The sequence below is a fragment of the Tamandua tetradactyla genome, chromosome 6 (assembly GCF_023851605.1).
Source record: "Tamandua tetradactyla isolate mTamTet1 chromosome 6, mTamTet1.pri, whole genome shotgun sequence".
Lineage (NCBI taxonomy): Eukaryota > Metazoa > Chordata > Mammalia > Pilosa > Myrmecophagidae > Tamandua > Tamandua tetradactyla.
In genome coordinates, this window is record NC_135332.1 from 47,021,146 (window position 1) to 47,043,364 (window position 22,219).

A 22,219-nucleotide genomic window follows, 5' to 3' on the forward strand; every position below is an offset into this window, starting at 1 on the left:
AGCAAAGTGACAAGTGTGCACTGCTAGTGATCCTGCAGATGAACCAGGCTTTATGGTCTCAGGGTTTTCACTCTCCTCCTATGCATGCATGGGTGAGGTGGGTACCAGGAGACTTGCAGAAGCATGAGAGGAAATGCCATTTTGATGTCTGAGGCCACTGGCAACCTCCCCTTTCTTGTGGGGACTAAGGGTCGGACTTGATTCTGCTCTCCTGGCTGAGTCCATGCTAACCCAAAGCCGTGTCATGTGGTGCTGACATGGGCTCTGGAGTCAGACGGGTCTGGGTTTAAGTCCCAGAGCCACTGCTTTGTGACTCTGGTCAAGCCAGAGTCTTGCATCTCAGTTTCCTTATCTATAATGTGGGGAAGAGAATGCTGACCTTCACTGGGTAATTGTGAGCTAGTTTCAATGAGCTAGTTTGGTGTAGGTGAAGACATTTACCTGGTGCTCAACAGAGCTTTTCCAGGAAGTTGATTAGGCAGCGTTAAAATTTATATAGAAGAGTAAAAGGATAAAAATAGCCAGAACACTTCGAGGGTGGGGGGGGGGGGAGCAGTACAGGAAACAGAGAGGGGGACTTACTTTACCAGATTCCATGACTTGTTATGAGTATTTAAGGCAAGGTGACACCAGTGTAGCAATAGATAAGGTGACCAGTGAAATCAAATGAGAAAGCCCCAAAACAGAGCCACAGATGTTTGAAGGTTTTACATGAGATACAGTTTGTTTGTCAGATCACTGGAAAAAAGGAGGGAGTGTTCAAAATCAGGCCTGGAAAAATGACTAACCATATGGACAAAAAAGACCTGTATATTCATGATATACAAAAATCAGCTCCAGATGGTTAAATGTGAAAAATAAGCCTTTAAAATTTTTAATAGAAAATGTTAATAGAAATATTTTCTTAACTTTGGAGAAGAGAAAGGTTTCTTCAATGGGGCACACAAATGTGCTGATTCTAAAAGCAAGGACTGATAAATATTAAATAAATAAATATTAAAATTTATGAAGTTACTACCTTAAAAAGAAAACTTGAAAACAAGTTAGAAACTGGAAAATATATTGCAAAACACAGATAAGAGAGGAATAGCATCAAGAATATGCCAAGAACTCCTTCATTTCTATGGAGGACTGTATTCTAGCTTTAATTTATTTGAAATATGTTTCCCACATCATTGTCTTGAGGGGTGGCCATGTAACTTGCTTATGCCAATAAAATATGGGCAAATATGACATGTACCATATCCTAGCAGGCGATAGGATATGGATAGGATATGGTGCTTGTGAATAAAGCTTGTGATAAAGATGCTTGTGAAACTTTAAAAGCATCACAAGTTTCTGCCAACTCTTTTGCTCCTGGACTCTCTGCCAAGGAGAAAGACATGTCCTGGATAAGAGCTGTCCCTTTAGCTCAGGCCCAGGGATGGGAAGACATTGGCAGAGACCTGACTAGAATGACAGCCTGGAGGAGAAGCAGTTGACCTGCAAGTCTGAGGATTTATATGAACAAGAAACTGATATTTGAGGGTTGCTTGTTAACTGCAGCAAAAGGTGACCTATGCAGTAATTAGAATTGAGGTATCAGGGTAATGCTCTGACCAAAGAATAATCTGGTTCTGTCTCTGGGGCTGGGTGGCAGGCAGTGATGAAATTACCATGGCAGGTTAGAAAAATGGCAACTGATACAGCAGTGATATATTTTGGTGATGCTGTCACATGTGATAACTTGGAAGGCAGCAAATATGCCCACTGAACTTGTGGCGTTGGGAGAAGAGGCTTTGAGACAGAAGTTTGGTAGTGTGAGTTAGTTGTCATAAACTGCGTTTCACAAGATACTACAAGAAATTGATAAGCGCTGAGATGAATTGGCTCATTTGCAAGCAGAACTGAAGGGGAACATGGAAAGTCCATGAGCTTACTGGTTGGAAATATGCAGTCATTTCTCCTCCAACCTCTGCAGCCTGTAAAATATTCTCAAAACAGGAGATAGCTTTAGGGCAAACATTTAAAAAGGCATGCCCATTAAAGATACAGCCTTGAGATTAACACCTAATCTGGGGCATGACGGGTCACCACCTTTGTTGAGACTTCTGGTAGATTACGGTGGCTCCCAGAGAATCCTCGAAGCTGGACAAAGCAAACCATGGGAAGGAGACCAGGGAAAAGGTCTCATAAAGCCTGTAGCATCAAAGTACTTGAAATGAAGTCTACAGAGAGGGACAGGTCTCAAAAAGAACTGTGGGTTTGGCTAATGACAATTTAAAACAAGTTTGGGCGAGAGTTACACTATTCAAAGTGATGCCAGCCTAGATTAAATACAACTGTCTTTTTAAGACATAAAGAATCTTGAGCCCCAGCATTCTACAGGCAAAAGCAAGCTGGCGAAAGTGATAAGAAAAACACAAATAGCCAAAAGCAAAATGGCAGAAACATAGGCACAGTCATTTCATAGAAGGGGAAACACATATGGGCAATAGACATATGAAGAAATGTCTAACCTCGTTAATGATCAAGAAAATGCAAATCCAGATCAGAGGGAAATCTCAATTCAAGATCATTTTATTAGCCAAAGTTGAAAACTTGGGAAATGCCAAGTGTTGCGGAGAATGTGGAAATACATGATCTCTTATACATTGCTGTAGGGAATGTACATTTCATATAGCTATTCTGGAAAATAATTTGACACTGTCTCATAACAGTGAATAGTCTCATATCCCATGACCCAGCAATTCCATTTTTATACCTAATAGAAGTATTGCTTGCACACGAATGTCTATAGCTGCACTGTTTACAATGGAAAAAGCTGGGGGTTGGGGGAATCTCAAATGCGCATCCAGGGAGAGTGGATGAATAAACTAGTGTACTTATATAATGGACTGTTATTCTGCAATGAATTTTCTCCGGAGACATGCAATAATATGGATTTTTTGGGGGGGGGGGGTGAGGGTGCATGGTCTGGAAATCAAACCCGGTCTCCTGCGTGGAAGGTGAGCATTCTACCACTGAACCACCTGTACACCCCACAATGATATGGATTTCTATGTACAAAACACTATGAAGCACAACCGGGTCCCATGATTATAAACAGTAGGATATCCTTTTCATAAAATAAAAATGTATATATTTGAGGAATACATATAGATGAAAACTAGAAAAAGGAAAACAAAGGAATGGCACAGGATTTGGGCTGTTATTTACCTTGGATTGGCAAGTTAGAGAAGATGTTGTCAAGGGGAGAATACGGTTGGATGTAGGTTATTGTCAGAGTTCTAGTTTTTGTTTTGAGTGATGGTTCCGCATGGGTTTATGGCATTATTAAAATAACTTAAAAGGGGGCGCAAGGATAGTTCGTTGGTAGAATTCTCGCCTGCCGTGCAGGAGACGATTCCTGGCCTGTGCACCCTCCCACCCCACCCCACCCCCCAAAATCAACAAATGGTGCTGTAACAATGGGATACTCACATGGAAAAAGAATGGAACGTGACCCCTACCACACAGCATACAAAAGCAAACAAACAAAAACACCATAAAACTTAAATAAAGAGATTGCATGGGATGGTTTCTTTAAAATCATAGAATATTAAAGCTGAAAGGGTCTTTAGAAGTTAGTTAGTTTGCTCCCTTTTTTTCCAAATAAGAAAACTGAGGTCCACACTCGGGGAATAACCCAACTCACAACAACTGGCGTGAGAAAGCCCAGCCTGCAGAACAAGTTTTCTATGATCTGGTCCTTTGCAGGCTACTATTCAATTTTCTTCCCTTATAATCCTGTCATCTTAATATTGGCATTACAAATCACACTTCACCCTAAACCCTTCTTTTACCTCTTCCCCGCATCTAACCCATCAGCCAGTCCTTCACAGTACATCCAGCTCCGCCCATTTGCACTGCCCCTGTGCCAGCCAGAGCCACCATCCTCGCTTGCCTAGACTACAGCACTTACCTCCTTACTCCTCCTGTTTTCTCTCATACTCTCCAAAAACCTCTGTTTTTCACACAGCTGAGAGAGAAATCTTAAAAAAGAAAAATTCACCTCACTTCCCTGACTTAAACCCTCAGCTGGCTTCCCAACGCATGTAGAATAAAATTTGCACGTAGAATAAAATTCAAATTCCTTGTTGTGGCCTAGTGGGCTTCGCATATGCCTTCCCCTCAGACTTCACTTCCAGCCATTGTCCTCCTCAGCTTTAAACCCCACCCTCACTGACTCTCTTTCTGGAACACTCTAGGCTGCTCCCCACATGTAGCAGATGCTGCCGGTACCCAGCTCCCTTCCTTCAATCAAGCCTTCCATTTCAGTGCACACCAATGGACTTCAGCCACAGGGGACCACTCTGCCCAGGCACGCAGGCCAGAGGTGCAGGGGGGCAGCCTCAGCCCCGAAGGGTGAGGTGACATGTGTGTGCTCTACTTTGTTTCTCAAAGTGTCACCAAAGGCTTCAGCTCCAGTCACCTGCATGAACCTGACTTGACAATATCCTGTTTTGACAGCTGCCCCGGCCTGTCTTGTTCCCTCAACCCCTTACTCATCTCTCCTGCACCTCTTTTGCCCTTTACTTTCACTTAACCCTTTGTCTCAGGAAGGAACACAAACCAAGATACCTTGTTAAGCCTTTGCACTCACTATTCATTCTGCGTAGTATAGTCAACCCCTCCATCTTCCTATCTTCTTGTCATTCAGGTCTCAGCCCAAATACCAACTCTTTAATCCACCCTCTAGTTATATCCCTTCACTGTGTTTTCTTCATTGACTCATCCCATCTGAAATTATCTTATTTACCTATGAGCTTGCTGGAAAATGATTTATCTCATCCCCTGCTGTGTTAGCAGTACAAAAGTTTGGTCTGTGTTGGTTCCCAGCACATAGTAGGTGTCCTTTAAATATCTGTTGACTTAATTTATGAGTGTTTATTGCTGGGAGGCTGTTTATTACTGCATCAAGAGTGAGATTTAGAGTAGCTGCTTGAGTACATGCATTTCTAATTGGCGCAGCAATTGCTGGCGTGTAAATGGATACTGCTATTGTGCTTTGAGTGGCTGATTCTCTTTAGTGGATTTAATCTGCTTCCAAGTACTTGAAAGTGCTCACAATTGCTCTGCTAATTACAAATCCTGATAAACTCTCCATTAAAGCACATCTTCTAAGTGTCTTCAACCAGATAATACTGCTCAAAGGAATTATATGTGGTTAAAAGTAAGAGAACAGCATTTATTTAAAAAGTCTTAAATTCCACTTGTCTTTCCCTTGATGTACCTGAATTAGTAAAGTTACACTGCTTATCTGCTTCCTTATTTACTCAGGTAAGCTGTTGGGAGAGGCTTGCCCAGGGAAATACAGATGTGAAGGCCAGAAATAAATGCTCTGTGTGCAGTCTTTTGGAGAAAACTCCTCTTTTTAATGCAGACTGGACCCATCCCATGTCTGCTGCCTTCTGGCATGAACCTGCTTCATCCAACACAGGACTAATGATCTACAGATTCCTGCAGGGCTGTGGGTGAGGAGATAAGACTACATGTTAATAATGTGGTGTCAAGGACAAGGGACTCTTCAGGTTCCAAAGTCCGGGTTGGGATAGAAAAGTCTTCAGACCTACTGGTAAAAGAAGATAATGTCATCACTAAGTATTTATTAAGCACTCAGCTGGACCCAACCCTTCATTCAAGGCATTTGGGTGGAGGTGTACAAGTGTTATTACTTAACCTCTATTAACCTTAATTTCCTCATTGTAAAATAGATTTATAATGATCACTCAATATGTTGTTGTGAGGCTCTAAGTAACAAAGAGGTGGAGGAACTGAGGAAGCCACAAATCTCCGGGAACACATAAGGGGCTGTTGTTATGACTGGCGGCCGCTGCTTCCTGCTCGGGGGAACCTTGTCTTACATGGGCATATGGCTCTGTGTCCCATGAAACTACCTGAGCATTATGGGAGAAGACAAAACTCAGTTGTCTCAGCGTTGGATGACATAATGTAGAAACCGCAGGATTGGAACAGAGTCCTGCAGGGCTGCGCAGATGAGGAGAAGGGAAGGGGGAGGATGGAACAACATAAGGGAGTGCTGAGCCCATTAGTAAATGTGCCTAGCCTAGTATGTCGTTGCCGGCATAGGAGGGTGTGTGTAGATGTGAGGGTGAAGGCCTAAGATTTTAATTAATTCAGTTTGTTAAAACAATTTGTTAAGGACTCAGATTCCATTTAGATGTGGGCTGCTTCATTAGTTCTCTTGCACACTCATTCAGCATGATTGAATGCCCATTAGATCCACGCATTGTGTTAAGCAGGGAGCTTAGAATCTAGCCAAGAAGGCAGGAATGGGAACAGATCAATTACATTATAAAGCAGTCAGCATAACCACAGAGCTAAGAGCGAAGTGCCTGGGGTTCAGAAAAGAGGGAGGGGTGGGAGGCAGTGGATGAGGCTTCAAAGAGGAGGTGATTTTGAATGAAGCCATGACAGAGGAGCAGGAACTCTCTAGGGAATGAAATAGGAAAAAGTTTGCTCCCCTCCGAGGGGAGAGCAGATGGCATAAACAGGACCTGTCTGGGGGAAGGGTGGGAAATTCAGCTTGGGGGCCGCAGGGTGTATGAGTGGAAGTTTTAGGGGTGTAGGTTATGGCCAGATTGGGAAGAGCATTGCCAGATAAACCAAAATGTTTGGGTGGCCTAGGAAAAAGCCTCTGCAGAAAGGCAGAGCCAACCAGTGGTTCAGAACATGGGGTCTGGGGCCAGACAGTCTGCATGTGTATCCCACTTCCCCATTAGTAGCTGAGTAACCTTGGACAACTCCTCTGTGCCTCAGTTTCCTCATCTAAATAATGGGGCTGTTAGGAAGAGTCAATAGAGTAACACACACGAAGTGCTTAGAGTAATGCTTAGCACACAGTAAGCATTCAATAAATGCTCGCCATGAACCACTATTTCACAGGGGGCTCAGGGAACACCAAGCTTAAAGGAAGGACAGAGGATGAAGGGTCCAACCAAGTCTTGGAAGGTACAGCCGCAGAGGTTGGAGGAAAGCCAGAAAGACCCACTGCCCTGGAAGCCATGGAAGGAAAATGTTTCCTGAAGGGAGTGGCCAACAGCATCAGGGGTGCTGAGGGGCCAGGTAAGACCACCAAAGGTGTACTGCATTTAGCCGTGAATTTACTGGTGACTTTGGCCATTGCAGTTTTTGTGACTTGGTGGGAACAATAGGTTGACAGATGGGAAGTGAGGAACCAGAGACAGTGGGGTGAACTGTTTCCAGCTATTTGAGTGGAAAGGCGGCGAGCAAGAGGCAGTGGCGGTAGAGGTATGCTAACACTGACAGCTACTTGCTTTGCCAAACACCCATTCCATCTAGCCATTGTCTAATTTAGGCTCACAACCTCTGGTCAGCTAAGCAGGGATGGGATTATAATCCATAAATTATAGATGGGGAAATTAATACAGATGGAGTTCAAGGATAGTGAATGGCAGACCTGGGATGAAAGCCAGTCTGCCCATGTCGCCTCCCTCATTGTGGTGCTAGCACTATCGTGTGACAAGAGAGGAGCAGGCAGGAGCAGGCAAGAGCATACAGGGCGTTCAGGACCATCTACCTCCTTTACCACACCTGGCATTGAAAGTCCCATCCTGTCGAAGGCGGATGGAGGGCATGACAGTGGAGGATGGTGGCAGATTCCTTTAATCAAACACCGACTGTTTAATGGCAGGCGTTGTGCTAACGTGTGCCATCTTACTGTGCCATCTTAACGTTGTGTGTCTAACGTGTGCCATCTTACTGAATCATATCATTCCTGGATGATAGGAGAGATACCTGGATTGGTTCCAGTCAGTAGCAGTTGGGATGGGTGGAATTCAGGTCGTGAGGGTGAACACTGTCTTATTTTTCTCCACAATTCCTTCTCTGCCATTGAGAGGACTGCTTGGCTGGCAGGAGCTCTGGTCTTGTATTCCACAGGGAGTTGGAGTGTAGGTTGTCTGATTTGCAGGTTGGTGTGGCACCGGGAACAGTGTCTCGTAGTAGCTGAGATACAGTCCTCTGGTTGTTTCTGGAAATGATCATCAGTCCATGTCAAGGACTTTGGAATGAGAAAACCATAATGATGAGATTTTGAAACTTCAATTTATAAGCCAGGGCAGAGGAGACTTGGGAGTGGGTAATGGGAGATTCTAGGGAGCAAACCAAGATATAGGCCCACTGACATGAAGCAGGGATGTAGCAGGAGGGCCAGTAGGGGCAGAGCTGGCTTCATGGGCCTGTGGCTTGCACAGTCATGATAGGTTGTGAAAGTCTTTTTATTTGCATGGGCAGGCACCAGGAATTGAACCCGGGTCTCCAGCATGGCAGGCGAGAATTCTGCCACTAAGCCATGGTTGCACTGCCCCAAATCTTCTTTTGTAACAAGGGATCTCTCGTTTTCATTTTTGTTTTGCACTGGATCCAACAGACCCTACAACTCTTCCTGATCAACGGCACTGGGTTGGTTGCACACAGACTCCAGGCTTTGGCTAGGTCTGGCGGGCAGCAGCCTTGACTTCAGATGCTTTCCATGTGAACTTTGCTCCTGGGGTTTACTGACCTCTGCTAAAGCTGGGTCAGTCAGCCACACCTGAGAAAGAGCACCTGGCAGACATAGAATCAGTCTGTAAGAACAGCTTTAAAGATATCAGATGCTCCAGGCCGATTAAGCAGGAACAAGAGGGCTTCTCAATCAACACTCTGTTAAGGGTTGAGTCGCATCCCCCACAAAAACATGTTCAAGTCTTAACCCCCAGGCTCATGGAGGTGAACCCATTTGTATGAGATCATTGAATATACTGTAATCAAGGTGAGGCCAAACCGGATCAGAGTGCAGTCCTTATGAGCAGAGGAGATTTGGACTCGGTAGGAAACAGCAGAAGACGATGGGGAGAAAGACGGCCTTGTGACGGAGGCAGGGGTTGAGTTATGGTCTGCCGACAGCCACAACCAGAAAGCTGCAGACTTCAGAGAACACATGCTCCTGCTGCCACCTTCATTTTAGATTTCTCCAAAACTGTGAGACAATAAATTCCAATCAACCAACCTGCGGCATTGGTTAGAGCAGCCCTTGCAGATGAAGACACACAGGGAGGCTCTGTGGTACGACTTTCACACACATTTGGTCCTAACACCAACGTTAAGACAGAGGCATTGCTGGCCCCGTTTTAGAGTTGAGGACAGGAAGGTTCAGGAAGATGAGACTTGACCATGTGCCAGTACATGGAAACTTGTACTGAAATGTGGATACCTGGGCTCTAAGCCCAGGGTTTTCCCATCTCACTAGAGGGCTTCGTGTTGGCCAGGTGCATCTGGGCTTGGCCTTGGGTGCTGAGGGATGAGGTGTGCTCAGGAACACTCTGTGGTCTGCTCAGCTCACTCCAGAGCCCAAAGGGGTGTGGACCCACTCTAGGATAAGCCCCCAAGCCACGCCTGGGGGACAGTGACAAGTGAGTGTCCTCGTCCGGGCCCATCTGGGCTTCCAGGGCTGTGGGTATAAGGTATGCTTAGAAATGGGCTGTGGGCTATAGAATGGCCTTGGCTGTCCACTTTCCACCCCAGGGAGGGAAGGGCTCCCCTGGGGACTTTCCCAGCTGCCTGTGGGTGTGCTGTCTGAAGGACATGAGTCTTTGTTGGTTTTCGTGGTCATCTTTAGGAGTCAAATTGCTGCCACTTCCTGCCCCTGCTCCCTGGATCTGGGAGGTAGAAATGCTGCAGCTTTTGTTCCATCACTCCCTGCAAGGGTGAGGGGGGCACAAGGCCCAGCCCTCAGGGGGGCTGCTGGGTTGTCATGGTGCAAAAGTGCCAGGATCCAGCTAGCAGAGGAGGCTTTTGGGATCCCCCAGCTTCTCTGGATTCAGAGCACAGTGGTCTTGGGTGGTCTTCAAGCATTAAATAAAAAGTTCCCCAAACGATTCTAATACAAATCTCACCTCCAGAACAAGAGTCATTGACTTAAGCCAATCTTTTCAATTTTTAGATGAGGAAATTGAGGTCCAGAGAAAGGAATCGGGTGCCTACGGTCATACAGAAAACGAGCAGCAGGGCCCAGGGCGCCATATCCTGTCCCATGCTCTTTCTGCTACAGGACCCCACCTTCCCTGGGGACCCCTGCCTCCAGCTCAGGCCCTCTCACCTCTCACCTGGACTCCCCCAGCAGCCTCCCAAACCTCACTTCCTCCTTCCCTTCTCCCTTCAGAACCAGCCCTGAGTCTTAACCACAGAGCTGACCACGCCGTGTTCTAAGAAAAGGCCACTTAAGGCTCTTTGTCTGTGGGATTGTGCCCAGCGACTGAGTCTAGAAGGCTCTGTGCACTCCAACCCAGCCTTTGTCCCACCTCCATTTCTAGCCTCTCCCTGCTACCCTGCTTCGTCTCCCCAGATGTTGAGAACTCACCCTGCACACCAGCCACTGTCATGTTCCTGTGTGATTGTTTATTTTTCTTGAGAAAACATGATAATAGCTAACCGAGAGTGAATTTTTCTATGCATCAGGCACTGTGTAAGCACTTCACATTTCATTTTCACTGGCCTATAAGCAGGACCATTATTATGCCCATTTGAGAGATAGGACAAGTGAGGCTCAGAGCTTAAGCAGCAAGAACAAGTCACACAACTATTGCAGGCCCTTTTGCACCACAGCCCACATTCATAACCACTGCCCACCACGCAGGCCCCTCCTCCTCCGTGCCTCTCTGGAAAATTCCTCCTTTGTCCTTCAAGGCCCAGTTGAAACATCGCACGGCAACCCAAGGGGTCCGCCCCCGGGCTGGGTGTGCGCCGCCTTTGGTTCATAGATTGATCACAGGTTTCACCTCCCTGGGCCCGGCTATTGGTTCTGCTCTGGAGCATGGATCCGTGGGTCTCACACTGATGGACCCTTGGTAGCTGTTTGCAGAATGAATGAGTAAATGAGTGAATGAATGAACATATCATGGAATTGAGAACTGTTACCAGAATCCCATGTGGGCACACCAGCACATGCAAAGGCACATGTGAAAACCACAAATAGCTTCAGTCTCCCATCCAAGTGTTAGAGGAGTGACAGATAGTGCAGTGCAGTACAACATGCACAGGGCTCGGGCCACAGCTTGCAAACTGCGTGGCTCCTGCATTTCTACTTAGCTTCCCCTCCGGGGCCTCTGTTTTTCTCCTGTAGCATAGGGATAGGGAGAATGATGTTAAGACCCCTCCTTCTCTTTTTCCTTCCTTCCCTCCTTCCCTCCCTCCCTCCCTCCTTCCCTCCTTCCCTCCCTCCTTCCCTTTCTCTTTTAGCAAATAATCACTGAGAGCCTGCACAGGGGATTGAACAGGACAGAGGGGCTCCTGCCCTCTTGGGGCTCACAGACAAGGAAGAGTTATAGACCAGGAGGCGATTACAAGTGTGCAGCACATGCCATGGGCCATGAGCTCAGTCTACTGTGGAAGCCAGAGTGGGGCCACCCACAGGAAAGGGTATCCACCAAATAACACTGGAAACAGCGTCCTAGGCAGGAGATGCAGTGTGTGCACGGATGAGCCTTAGGGAAAGAAAGTCCTGGCATCCCTGCACAAGGCTGTGTGGCTGGACATTGTAGGCCGAGCCAAGGTACCTGTATTCCATCCTGAGCACACTGGCCAAGTCATTGGCAGGCCCAGTAGCACAGTGGCCATGGAAGCCCTTTGGAAAGTGGGTGGCTGTCATTTCTGTGACATTCTTTGGGCACTCCTTAGTTTGCCTGTTGCCAAGAGAGATGCTTGAGGCTCTCGTTATGTTGTCACTGAGAAGCAGTTGAGAGAGGCCTCCTAAAAAGAAGGAAAGTGTTGAATGTCAGAGAGAAAACAGGTAAAAAGGGAGCCCCGGCAGGATGTGAGAGGTGCTGGAAAACAAGAGAAAGAGTTTTGAATTCCAAGGCATTTGGGTGCTGGGTGGGGCCTTGGGTGCATGTGGACTTATGCTGGCAAGAGGCAGCAGGGACCAGAAAGCTTGGCCTGGGCATGAGGCAGAAACAAGCTAGATGGGAAAGAGACTAGGAAGGGGGCCCTGGGTCAGACAGAAGGGGGCACTGGGCTGCGTTCATGTCATGATGCCTTGGAGACGTCCAGGATTGAAGAGCAGAGTGGAGTGGAACTCAGCTACACTGAGCATCTGCCGTGGTCCAGACTGTACTAGATGACGCTGAAGCTCCCGCAGCCCAGCGGTCCATGAATCCACACTGGCTGAGCCCACCCAACCTCAGTTCATTGGTACCTATTTCATAAAAGTGACTAACAAGAAAACCTCCTCTACAGGCTCTTCCTGATATTCGAACTTTTAACTAGAAAGAGTTTGTATGAGTAACTTGCTCTGTGTTTATTCCGAGAGCGTTCCACGTACAGCAATCCATCTTATGCCATCGTGTCCCATCTCATCCAATTCCACAGATATTTTAATTGAGTTATTACTTGGCACTAGCCTTTATGCTAGGGCCTAGAGAAGAAGAGAAATAAAACAGTGTCTGTCCTTGACAGCCATGGGGGGTGGGGGAGACACTCATGGAGAGTGAAGTTCCCTTGGGATAAAAACCTCCAGCCAGTGTGTTCAGGTGCTGAATCAGGAGCCAACAAGGGGAGGCACGGCTAATTCTGGCTGTTCCCTCTTTTCCTGTGTTCCCTGTGGCCACAGTGAGGGGGCGGGGTTCTTAGGGGACAGCCTTGTTCCCTCCTCGAGTGGACCGGGCAGCTCAAGCCTTTCCTGGGTGGCCACACTGTCCCCTCTCCATGTCTCAAGTGAGTCTAAAAGACCTACCGTTACATTTGGCAGCTTGACCACACTTAAATCTCCTCTCTCTCTCCCGAGACCCCACTAAAATGACAGCAAAGGGATGCAAAGGCAGTCATCAGCAAAGAGAAAAGGAGACAGGCAGCCATGGGTTTGCCATTTCAATTACTTTTTGGGTGGCAGAAAGCGGATGGAGGGCTGAGCAGCAACTGATTGAGCAGAGCAGACGTGGCCAGCTGGTGGCCATGCCAAAAGCGTGGGCTCAGAGGCCACTGACTGCTGCGGCCTGGACATCACACGACCAGAGTTGAAGCCCATCTTGGCAGCTCATTCTTAGTAGGACCTCGTGCACATGTCTCTTTCTGAAACTCATCCCCCCCGCCCCGAACCTGTACTGTAAATAGAATATATTGTATCTGTGATTCTTCTCTTCTGTTGCCTGAAAGAATGATGTGGAGATTTGTTCTCTTTTTCTACAGGTCCAGGCAAGGATGTTTTGACTCTGATTCTGAAATGGGGCCAAGGCGTTTTTCAAAAACTCTCCCTGGGACAGATGCACAGAAAGTCTTGAGAACCACTGCGGCAGGTGGTCTTCAAAGGTGCTTTTAACCTGGATACAGCAGGATTTCCACCTAGGTGTCAGGAGAAGAGACTGAACAAGAGGGGTTGCTGTGATATAAGGAGACCCAGGTACAGGGCGGCTTCACAGAATGCCTAGCTGCCAGGGGTGAGGAAGGGACAGTGGAGACAGTGGTATTTGAAATAGTGGAATGTTCACAGAGGGAGGAGGTGCCGGGGACCCAGCAGATGGAAGTTTTAGCTGGAGAAAAAATTCTGGAGATAGGAAAGTGTGTGGCATGTTCATGGAATTGCGGATATTTGAACGTGTCCAGGGTTACAGGGACAAAACTTGAAGGTGAGCAGCTTATGCTTCATTCAGTTGACAATAGGGAGCCACTGCAAGTTTTGGAGCTAGAGAGTGGCATAGGGTAGGTCAGCCCAGCCAGCCCTCTGTTTATAATGTACGTGAACCTCACGTACTGAAACTCATCCAGTACACGTGCTTTTCCTTGAGCCCTGCTGCTGATTCCAGGCACTGCGCACGGCATCTTCATGACTGCCAGCTCCGTAAGTGGCTTGCCAGCTGCGTCCTCACTCCCGCCACTCTCCTTACACCCCACACTGCAGCTTTACCAAAAGACTCCAGAAAATAAAAAGGGTGCTTGTTTTTGCCTCATTGTCTGTTTGGAGCCCCTCCTTTATCACACACGTCCCTGGCAGGACCTGGCTGATGGGTCTGGGCGGTGTCGGCCCCCTCTGTGGGACAACAGGCCTGGAAACCGTCCTTGCACTGAAGCCTTTTACTTCTGAGGGGAGGGGCTCAGAGTCAGAGACTGCATCTCCCAGGGAATTATCTTCCCCGGGGCTAACCAAGAATCTAGAACAAAGAAAGCTGTTGGAAAATGTGGAGTGACTGAAAAATTTGCAAGAACAAATCCTGAGCCAGGCACTTGACACGGATGGTCATAATTAATTCTTATCACCCAGCCTTGAGATATGTGCTACTATTTCCTTTTTGCAGTGGAAATGTGATGGGTGAGTCTACTCAACTACTGATTTGCAGAACTGGAATCTAAAGGCCAGGGGGCGCCTGCCCTGGTCCCGAGCGCCTTCTGCTCCAGCGTCCCAGGCCTGGATGGAACGACACGGGCGAGGGAAGCCACAGAGCTGCAGCCACATCCCCTTGCTCACCTTTCTCCACTTCCCACTCAGTCTGGACAGCTCCTACTCACTGCCTCGAGATCCTTATCTGCTCTTCCTCAAGGGGAAGTTTCCCCACACCTCAGACACCACCCAGGAGAGGAAAAGAGTTTTCCATGCGGTCAGTGGACTTGAAGAAACGCCCCTTCTCCCTGTGACTTCCCCACCTCTTCACCGAGGTCTGGAAAACCCCACCCCAGGTGAATAAAAGCTCTGGGCACTGCAGGATGGGGCAGGGGAGAGCTCTCCACTCCATCAGACTCATCGAGGCTGTTCCACGGAGGCCTGAGCCGGACCGAGATGTCTCTCATCGCCATGGCCCTGGGCTGCCTGCTGCTGACTCAGATGTGGCCACAGGAGGTGGACAGCAAGAGCAGTGAGTGTGGCTGCAGTAGCTTTGCTTCTTCCCGGGCAGGCAGTACGGGGTTGGGGACGGGGGTCACCCTGAGCTGCTTCCATCTTCCCTACTCTGGCAAACACTCTACTTGGAGAAGAGGAATCAAGTATTTGGATGGGGTGGGGGGCGGGGGTCCAGGAGGAGAGCGATGGGTGTGGGCCTCCAGCTTCAGAAAAGGAGGCTCTGAGCGAATGCAGATACTGCAGACCAATGGAGGGAGACTTCGGGGTACTTTAGGCCAAGCTGGGAGGTGGAGGGCTCCAGCCTTGCCCCCACAGATAATGTGCAGACTCTGAGGTCAGACCTGGGGCTGTCCCTGGGTAACCTGGAGCCAGTCACTTTACCTCTCAAGGCTGACTTCACTGACAGTATGACGGGGCTGATAATGGCTCCTTCCAAGGCTTTCTGGAGAATACGGACCCAAAAACAGACATGAAAGGGCTTTGTAAGCAGTAGAACTAGGAGTCCAGAGCTGGGGTTGGAAAGCAAGTCCCTTAGGGGAGGGGAAAGAGCTGAGGTTCAGGGAGGAGGAGAAGACGCTGGAGGGGTGGGGCGGGCTGCTTGGCTCCTGGGGCCCTTGCTTGTCATTTGTGAGCTCCTAGGACTGTTCCTTGTCCCCACCCTCAACCTGTGGGCAGGGGCTGCAGCACTCATGTGTCCCCAGGGTGTGGGCTCAGACTCTCAGACCTGAATACTGGGACAGAACCAGTCTTTTGGGGTGGGATGGTAGAACAGGAAAAGCCTTTAGAAATCACCGTGTCCAAGTCTCACTTGACAGGTGGGGAACCTGGAGCCCAGAGTGAGGGTCTGCCTTGATCAAAGGCACCAGGCCAGTGTGTGGGACACTGCCTCTTCACCTAACCCCAGATCTCGGTGGCTGGTAACTTAGAGAGGCCCCAGGGCCCTCGGATGTGGTCCCGAGGCCTGAGCCTGTCCAGGAAGGGATTCTTTTCCTTTCAATCATCCTATGGGTGAGGATAACTGGGTTTAGATTGCAAAATGGATTCAAAACCATCTTCTATGCTTCTCTTCTAGTGCATGTGTCATCCTCCAATTGCTGCTTCAAATTTGCGGAGAAAAAGATTTCCCTGCAGAAGATCCAGTGCTACAGAAACACCAGCTCCACCTGCCCCTACGAGGGCCTGATGTGAGTCTGGCGTTCACTCCCTGACCCCTTCCCCAGAGAACATTAATCAGCAGACTGGGAAGCAGCATAGCGGACGCTAGATGGCGATGTTCCACCAGAATAGGGTTTCTAAACCCAGCCCGGGAAGCTGCCAAAGCCTGGGTGCAGAGCCCAGCTTGGCTGCTAGGGGAGACTGAGGAAGGGAGCACCTGTGCTCCTGCAGTTACTTGTGCTTCTTGGAGCATCAAGGATCTCCGAGTATGAAATCCCAGTAGTATATGCCCAGAGGAAGGAATTGATTAACAAAAGCACCCGGTGTTTCTGGACAGTGGAAGAAGCCAGGAGTCTTTCCTCTCCAAGACGCCCTTGGAGATATTATTTCCTGCCTCCTAATTTGCCAACCTAAAGGCTGGGTGCCCTTGAGCAAGTGACTTCCCTGTACCAGGGTGTCTTTAAAGTGGGGTAAAAAAGACACCTCCATCACAAGGTCATTGCAAAGCTTAACTAGGGTAGCTTACCTGTGTTACTCTGTAAGACACTTGCATGTATACTATCTCCAGTAGCACTCTTGGAAAATTTCTGTTGTCATGAAAACTTAGATTCAGGTAGCTAGAAAGATTTGTCTAAGGTCATTCAAATGGTAAAGGGAAGAGCTGGTCTATAGACTGAACAAGAGGCAAATTTAGGAAGTAAACAGATCAGAAAACACCCTTCCCTCCTCCCCACCACACACACACACACACGCACACTATATAAGTCTAAAGTAATAACTGAGGATTCTGGTTGGACACAGAAACATTAAATACTGGAGCAGGGGGTGCCTCAGAGGTGTTCTAGGAAGGAATTATTTCCCATCTTAGCTAAACATCAGAATGTCTGCAAAATCTGCAGCCTCACCCCAATACATCCTATCATTTTCTCCAGAAGAGGCATCCAGGAAATTCAGTTAAAAATCTCCCCCACATGCTTTGATGTCTAGTGTGAAACCTCAGACCTTATGCAATGAAGTCATTTTGGAGAGGAGGAAAGTGGGGTTCAGAGAGAGAGGTTGGGGGTGCATAGCAGGGAGGAGGGGGAGATTGGACTTGTGGGTGGTACCCAGTGGGTGACTCAACTCTCTCCTTTGTTCTCTGCTCACAGATTCAGGCTGAAAGGGGGCAGACAGAGCTGTGTCCTGAAGAAAGCCAGATGGATTCAGAGTTATTTAAAAAATATTAAACCCTGCCTGCTAAAGAGAATATAAGCACATTACATTTCATCTTGGGCTCCTGAGACCACTTTGCTTTGCCTGCTCCCCAACCCACAACTCAACATCAGTCCTTCTGTCCCAACTTTGCTGGGCCACAGAAGGGGGTGGGGGGTCTGCTCAGTCTTAATAAGCTATGTTGCTGCACTTTATGTATTTAAATTTGTGAATCTTCAGCTTCGGCTCCTCTTGCCTTGTAGACCTCCAGGGATTTCAGGGTGTGAACCTGGTTGGCATTGAGGGTCTGGGGCCAGGGGCTGGAGGGTGGGGGAGGAGGAGGGAGATGTGCTGGGTCTAGCATTTGGGGAACTGATTGGTTGTCAACAGAAGACAATAAATGATTCACTGCCTCTCCTGACTGCCTTTGTTCTGGGGACACAGCTTTGCCTTGCAGATTCTCTGCCTTCAGGGTTGGCAGCCAAGGAGAGCAGCACGGGAGCAATAACCTGGGGCCCAGGGCCGGGTCTCATTTGGGAGCAGGACCCTCTCCCTCCCTGCCCTGCCTGAGGTTTTGGGGGGATGATGTGCCCTAGCTGGAGGGGATCTTGTGAAGTCATCTGCCCGTAAAGCTGTACCAATTCCATTGTAAAGATGAGGCGAGTGGGGGCTGGAGGGGCACCAGATGGGTTTGAGAACACACACAAGTGAGGATCAGACCTGGCGTGTGGGTCCAGGGCTCCCGGCTCCCGGACCCAATGCTCACGGGTGTCCCAAGTTGCCAGGAGCCTGGCCCAAGACAGCCTGGCACAGGGCCCAGCCCTCCGCAGCTCAGCGAGTGGGTGAGCGGCCCCCCTTTCCCTCCTGTGCCGGGGCCCGGGGGGGGTCATGTCGTTAGCTTGATGGAGATGCCAACACAGCCCCTCCAGAGGGCTGGACAACCTCCGGGAGAGCAGGAGGCCCCCCCGTGAGGGGATGGGGGTGGGGAGAGGAGGCCCTCTCCCTTTAAAAGGGACAATCACAAGTTTCACACTGTGTGCTGTGTGTGTCGGAAGGCGGCTTGACAGAGGAGAGCCAGGGAGGGCCTGAGAAGGGGCGTGGCTGTAAAGGGCACGTGGCGGCTCTGGGGGACGAGATCCGTGGCCCGTGTCTCAGACTCTCGCCCTCCTTCTCCAGCATTCACCCCGGCACCCCTCTCACCCATTCTCCAGCATTCACCCCGGCACCCCTCTCACCCATTCTTCTTCAACTGCCCCTCCGCATCCTGCTTCGCCACCCCTCCCCTGTTTCCTCGGGCGGCCACCAGCGTACTCTCCTGGCATGCGCCATCCCGTGGCTCATAATCTCCTGTCTTAAGAACTGAGTCCACACACACCCACCCTGATAGCCCCAAGCCTCTGCAACCAGTCTCCACCGTCCTTCCTACACACCGCCAACCTCCCCGTGTGGACATCTTCGCACCGGGCCCTCTCCCCTCTTTTCCATCCTGCCCCTCCTCTGGAGGAATCGCCCCCATTTCCATGCTACCCCATCCTCCAAGGTCGATTCTGCCCAAGACCCATCTTCTCCATAAAGTCCGATTCTGATTGGTTTTCCTTAGGGGGTCAGGTACATGTGAGGTCGGCATGACTGCAGGGTGGAGGACTGCTCAGAGGCGGGGGCCAGGGGGCAGGGAGACCAGCTAGAAGTGTTTGTAATAGATGAATAGAGGGCCTTTGGGCAGGGGTGGGAGATGTTTGAGGAGAGTAATGGCAGCACGGCTGCCCGGGGGGCTGATGCCAGGACTGAGCCATGGTTCTGGGGCTGCCCAGACTGGTGAGCCAGGCCCAGGGTCTACCCATATCCTCATTCTCTGGGGCCCCCACCTCCCATCCCACACCTTGGAGCACTCCCCCTACCCGCTGGAGTCACCCCCAAGGAAAACACCACCGTTAGATATTTTAAACAAAATATGTCTTCTCTGAAAGTCAGTGGCACATCATAGCATGTTTCGCAACACCTTACACTCACAAGAACACTTTCCTCCGTAAACCTCAGTGACCCTTTTTTTATTCATGAGTCCGCGGGCACCCTCACCACCCCCAGGGAGCTGGCGGGAGGGAGACCCACTGCCCACGGCTTCTGCTTTTATTTCTTTTTTGAAACATCCATATTCAAACGAAACTTCAAACCAACCATACAAATAATATTAAATTATCACTTAAGACTTTACATGTTGCATCAGAAAACATTGAACACCCTGTTTGAAATGACGATGACCCTGTTCCAGGGTGCAGACGGGCAGGCTGGAGGAGATCCGTGGTTTCTCAGGCTCTGGCTTGGTTGTGGCGGGAGAGGTCAGGTCTTCGGGGTTGGAGATCTTTGGTCCAGGTGTTTCATGTAATTCAGGACCCATGTGTCCTTGGGGTTGGCACAGGTCTCCTTGCCCTGCTTGGTCTGGAAGCTGTGGGTGAAGGAGGACCCGGCCGGTCAGGTGGAACCCTTGGTGAGGGCTGGGAGCCCGCCCCGCCACCCCCTGCAGGGATCAGGCGGAGTCGGCAGGAGGTGAGCGGAGAGCAGGGCGCCTGGAGGGTCTGCCGCGCTCTCTGCCCTGGGAGAAGCCACCCTGGCGTTGGCTGGAGCAACCGGGAGAGCACGGGCTGGTTGTCTTTCAGAGAGGTGTGGAAAGTGAGCTGCCCTCTCTGGGCCTGTCTGTCCAGTTGTAATAAGGAGGACATTTGGTTTACGTTGTCTGGTTAGATGTAATCTTGTGGGTGTCTGATTTGGTGTCTGTCTTTAGGGGTGGGGCTTGGGGTTGGGGGTGTGGGGGTGGGGGTGGGAGGGGATTGGGTGAGCGGGGATTTTCTACCCACATGACAGCTTCCTGGGGACACTGGCCATTGGTGACTCGATAGCCCTGCAGCCTCTGCAAGGGGATCTTCTTACTGTTAAAGATGAAGCAGCAAGTGGATGGGGCGTTGAGTGCATCTAGAAATCAAGTCACAAGGGAAAAGCCTTTGAGGAGGTGCTGGGTTTCTCTCAGCTGGAACCCATCAGGGAAGTGTCAGTGAAGGAAGGCACTGCAGAGCAGAGAACTAGAAAGATCCCCTCCGCCTCCCAAGCCCAGGGCTCCGGCCCCAGGCCCCGTGACAGGATGGAGCCTGTGACCTGCGACTCTAACTCCATTCTTGGCAGTTGCACGGGGAAGACACATCATCAGTGCCTGGGAGAGGCAGGGACGAGGCTCAGTGCAACGGTCCCGGATATGGGCCCCGAGTCTGAGTCTGCAGAGCTCAGGAGCATCCCTGGGGGTCAAAGCAAAGGCCTGGGGGTGGAGCCAGCAGCTTGGGCTTTATTTTGGGTCTGAATCATCTGCGAGTGGGTGAAGCATCCTTCCATCCACAGCCAGGGCTTCACCTTTCTGGTTTAAAAAAAAATTGGGTGTTAAAGTGAACCTCTGAGGACCCTTGCTACTCTGATAGGCTCGGAAGTGGAGAACTTAGGCTTAGGGTTTCCTAGAAGGAGGGAGGAAGAGAGGGAGGAAGAAGAGAGTAAAGAGGGAAGAGAGAGGGAGTAAGAGGATGAGCTTACCTGGCTGAGCAAAGGCGGCAGCTGCGAGGAGCAGGCAGAGAAGCTCTGGGGGGACCTTCATGCTGGAGGGAGGGACGCGAAGTTCAGAGTGAGAGCTGGAGGCTTCTGGGCTCGTCTCGGGGTCTCTCTGATCCCTGGTGACTCTGCCTGCCCTTTATAGAGAGCCCAGAGGGTGGGGAACTCCCGGGGGAGGGTGGGGGAGGGGACTTCACCCGGGCAGGGTCATGACCAAGGAAAGTGAAGGGGGTCCTGAATCTGCTGAGCTGGGCCACTGAAGAATTTTCCAGGAAATGTAAGAGGGAAGCTGTGGGCTGCAGCTGGGAGGCACTGTTCCCAGCTGGCTGCCATGACTGCAAGGAGTCAGAGAGGAAGATGGAAGCACATATGTGCCATGCTCGCCACAGGCAGTGATCCAAGGGATTATTTATTATTTACTTTCTCCAAAATTAAAAAGGAAATCATAAACTACCTCCTGCAGAGAAAGAGGGCCATGCGAAGAGCTTGACGCACAGTATTTATTTAATCGCCCCAGAGCAGGTGCTGTTATTATCACACCCATTTTACAGCTGAGGAAACTGAGGTGCTCAGAGACTGAATGGCCTGCCCAAAGGCTCACGGGACCAGAGTGGTGAGGCCAGAAGAGAAGGCGAGTCTGTTCACACTTCATCACAGGGGCAGTTTCAAACTGATTTAGCTGCAGAAGTCTTTTTCTAAGACAAGTTTTGTGTGAAAGTCTAATACCAGAGGCAGACTGAAGCAGTCTCTGGTGACAGCGGTTCCTTGTGCCACATGCAGGCAACTCCTTCTGCCCTCAGTGCCGGAGGGACCTGGTTGGAAAACCACTGATTTCAGGAAGGATCACTGGGCTTCTAGAGCTGTGGGTAGGGGGGAGAGGGCAGCAGAGCCGATACGTGGGCTCTTTGCTCCGGCCCCTGGCTCCCTCGCGCCAGGGCTGTGCCTGTGGAGCCGTGGGGTAGGAGGGACGTGCTGTGGTGGGTGCTGGGGGAGGGAAAAGTGTTGGGCTTTTTGATGCCAAAGCTTGGCAAGGTCTTTGCGCGAGCAATGCCAGCCCTCAGGCTCAGTCCTGCCTCCCAGACTTGGCTTCCATGGCTGCACGTGCCTGGACTACTTTCCCCTCTGTTTGCCACTCTTGCAGGGCAGGCCCCGTGAAAACAAAAGGAAGGTAATAGAGAACTAAAATTAGTGAAAAAGGAAATAACATGCAGTGAAAAGGACTGCTGAAGCCCAAAGTTGGTTCTTTGCAAGCCTATAAGGAAGCTAAAACTCACCTGAGACTAACAGTGAAAAAAGGAAAGAAAATACAAATAACCTACAGCAGGAATAAAAAAAGAAAAAGAGGATGTTACCAAAAAGCCTGCAGACACGAAAGAGAGAATAAGAAGACTCTCGTGCCAATAACTTTAATTTAGATAAAAT

The 22,219-nt window shown here is 49.7% G+C and overlaps 2 protein-coding genes across 2 annotated transcripts; one reads left to right on the forward strand and one right to left on the reverse strand.

The window, feature by feature from the left end:
• Positions 1-14,752: 14,752 nt before the first annotated feature.
• On the forward strand, positions 14,753-17,617 carry CCL1 (C-C motif chemokine ligand 1). The gene is made up of 3 exons (XM_077163084.1): positions 14,753-14,882; positions 15,939-16,050; positions 17,170-17,617. Exons 1-3 carry the CDS (start codon positions 14,807-14,809, stop codon positions 17,270-17,272), a joined length of 291 nt encoding a protein of 96 aa, XP_077019199.1. The 5' UTR covers positions 14,753-14,806; the 3' UTR covers positions 17,273-17,617.
• A 1,577-nt stretch (positions 17,618-19,194) lies between these two features.
• Positions 19,195-20,895, reverse strand: LOC143686003 (C-C motif chemokine 13-like). The gene is made up of 3 exons (XM_077163085.1): positions 20,783-20,895; positions 20,065-20,179; positions 19,195-19,655 (listed from the first exon to the last, which is right to left on the reverse strand). Exons 1-3 carry the CDS (start codon positions 20,841-20,843, stop codon positions 19,550-19,552), a joined length of 282 nt encoding a protein of 93 aa, XP_077019200.1. The 5' UTR covers positions 20,844-20,895; the 3' UTR covers positions 19,195-19,549.
• Between the last annotated feature and the right edge of the window lie 1,324 nt (positions 20,896-22,219).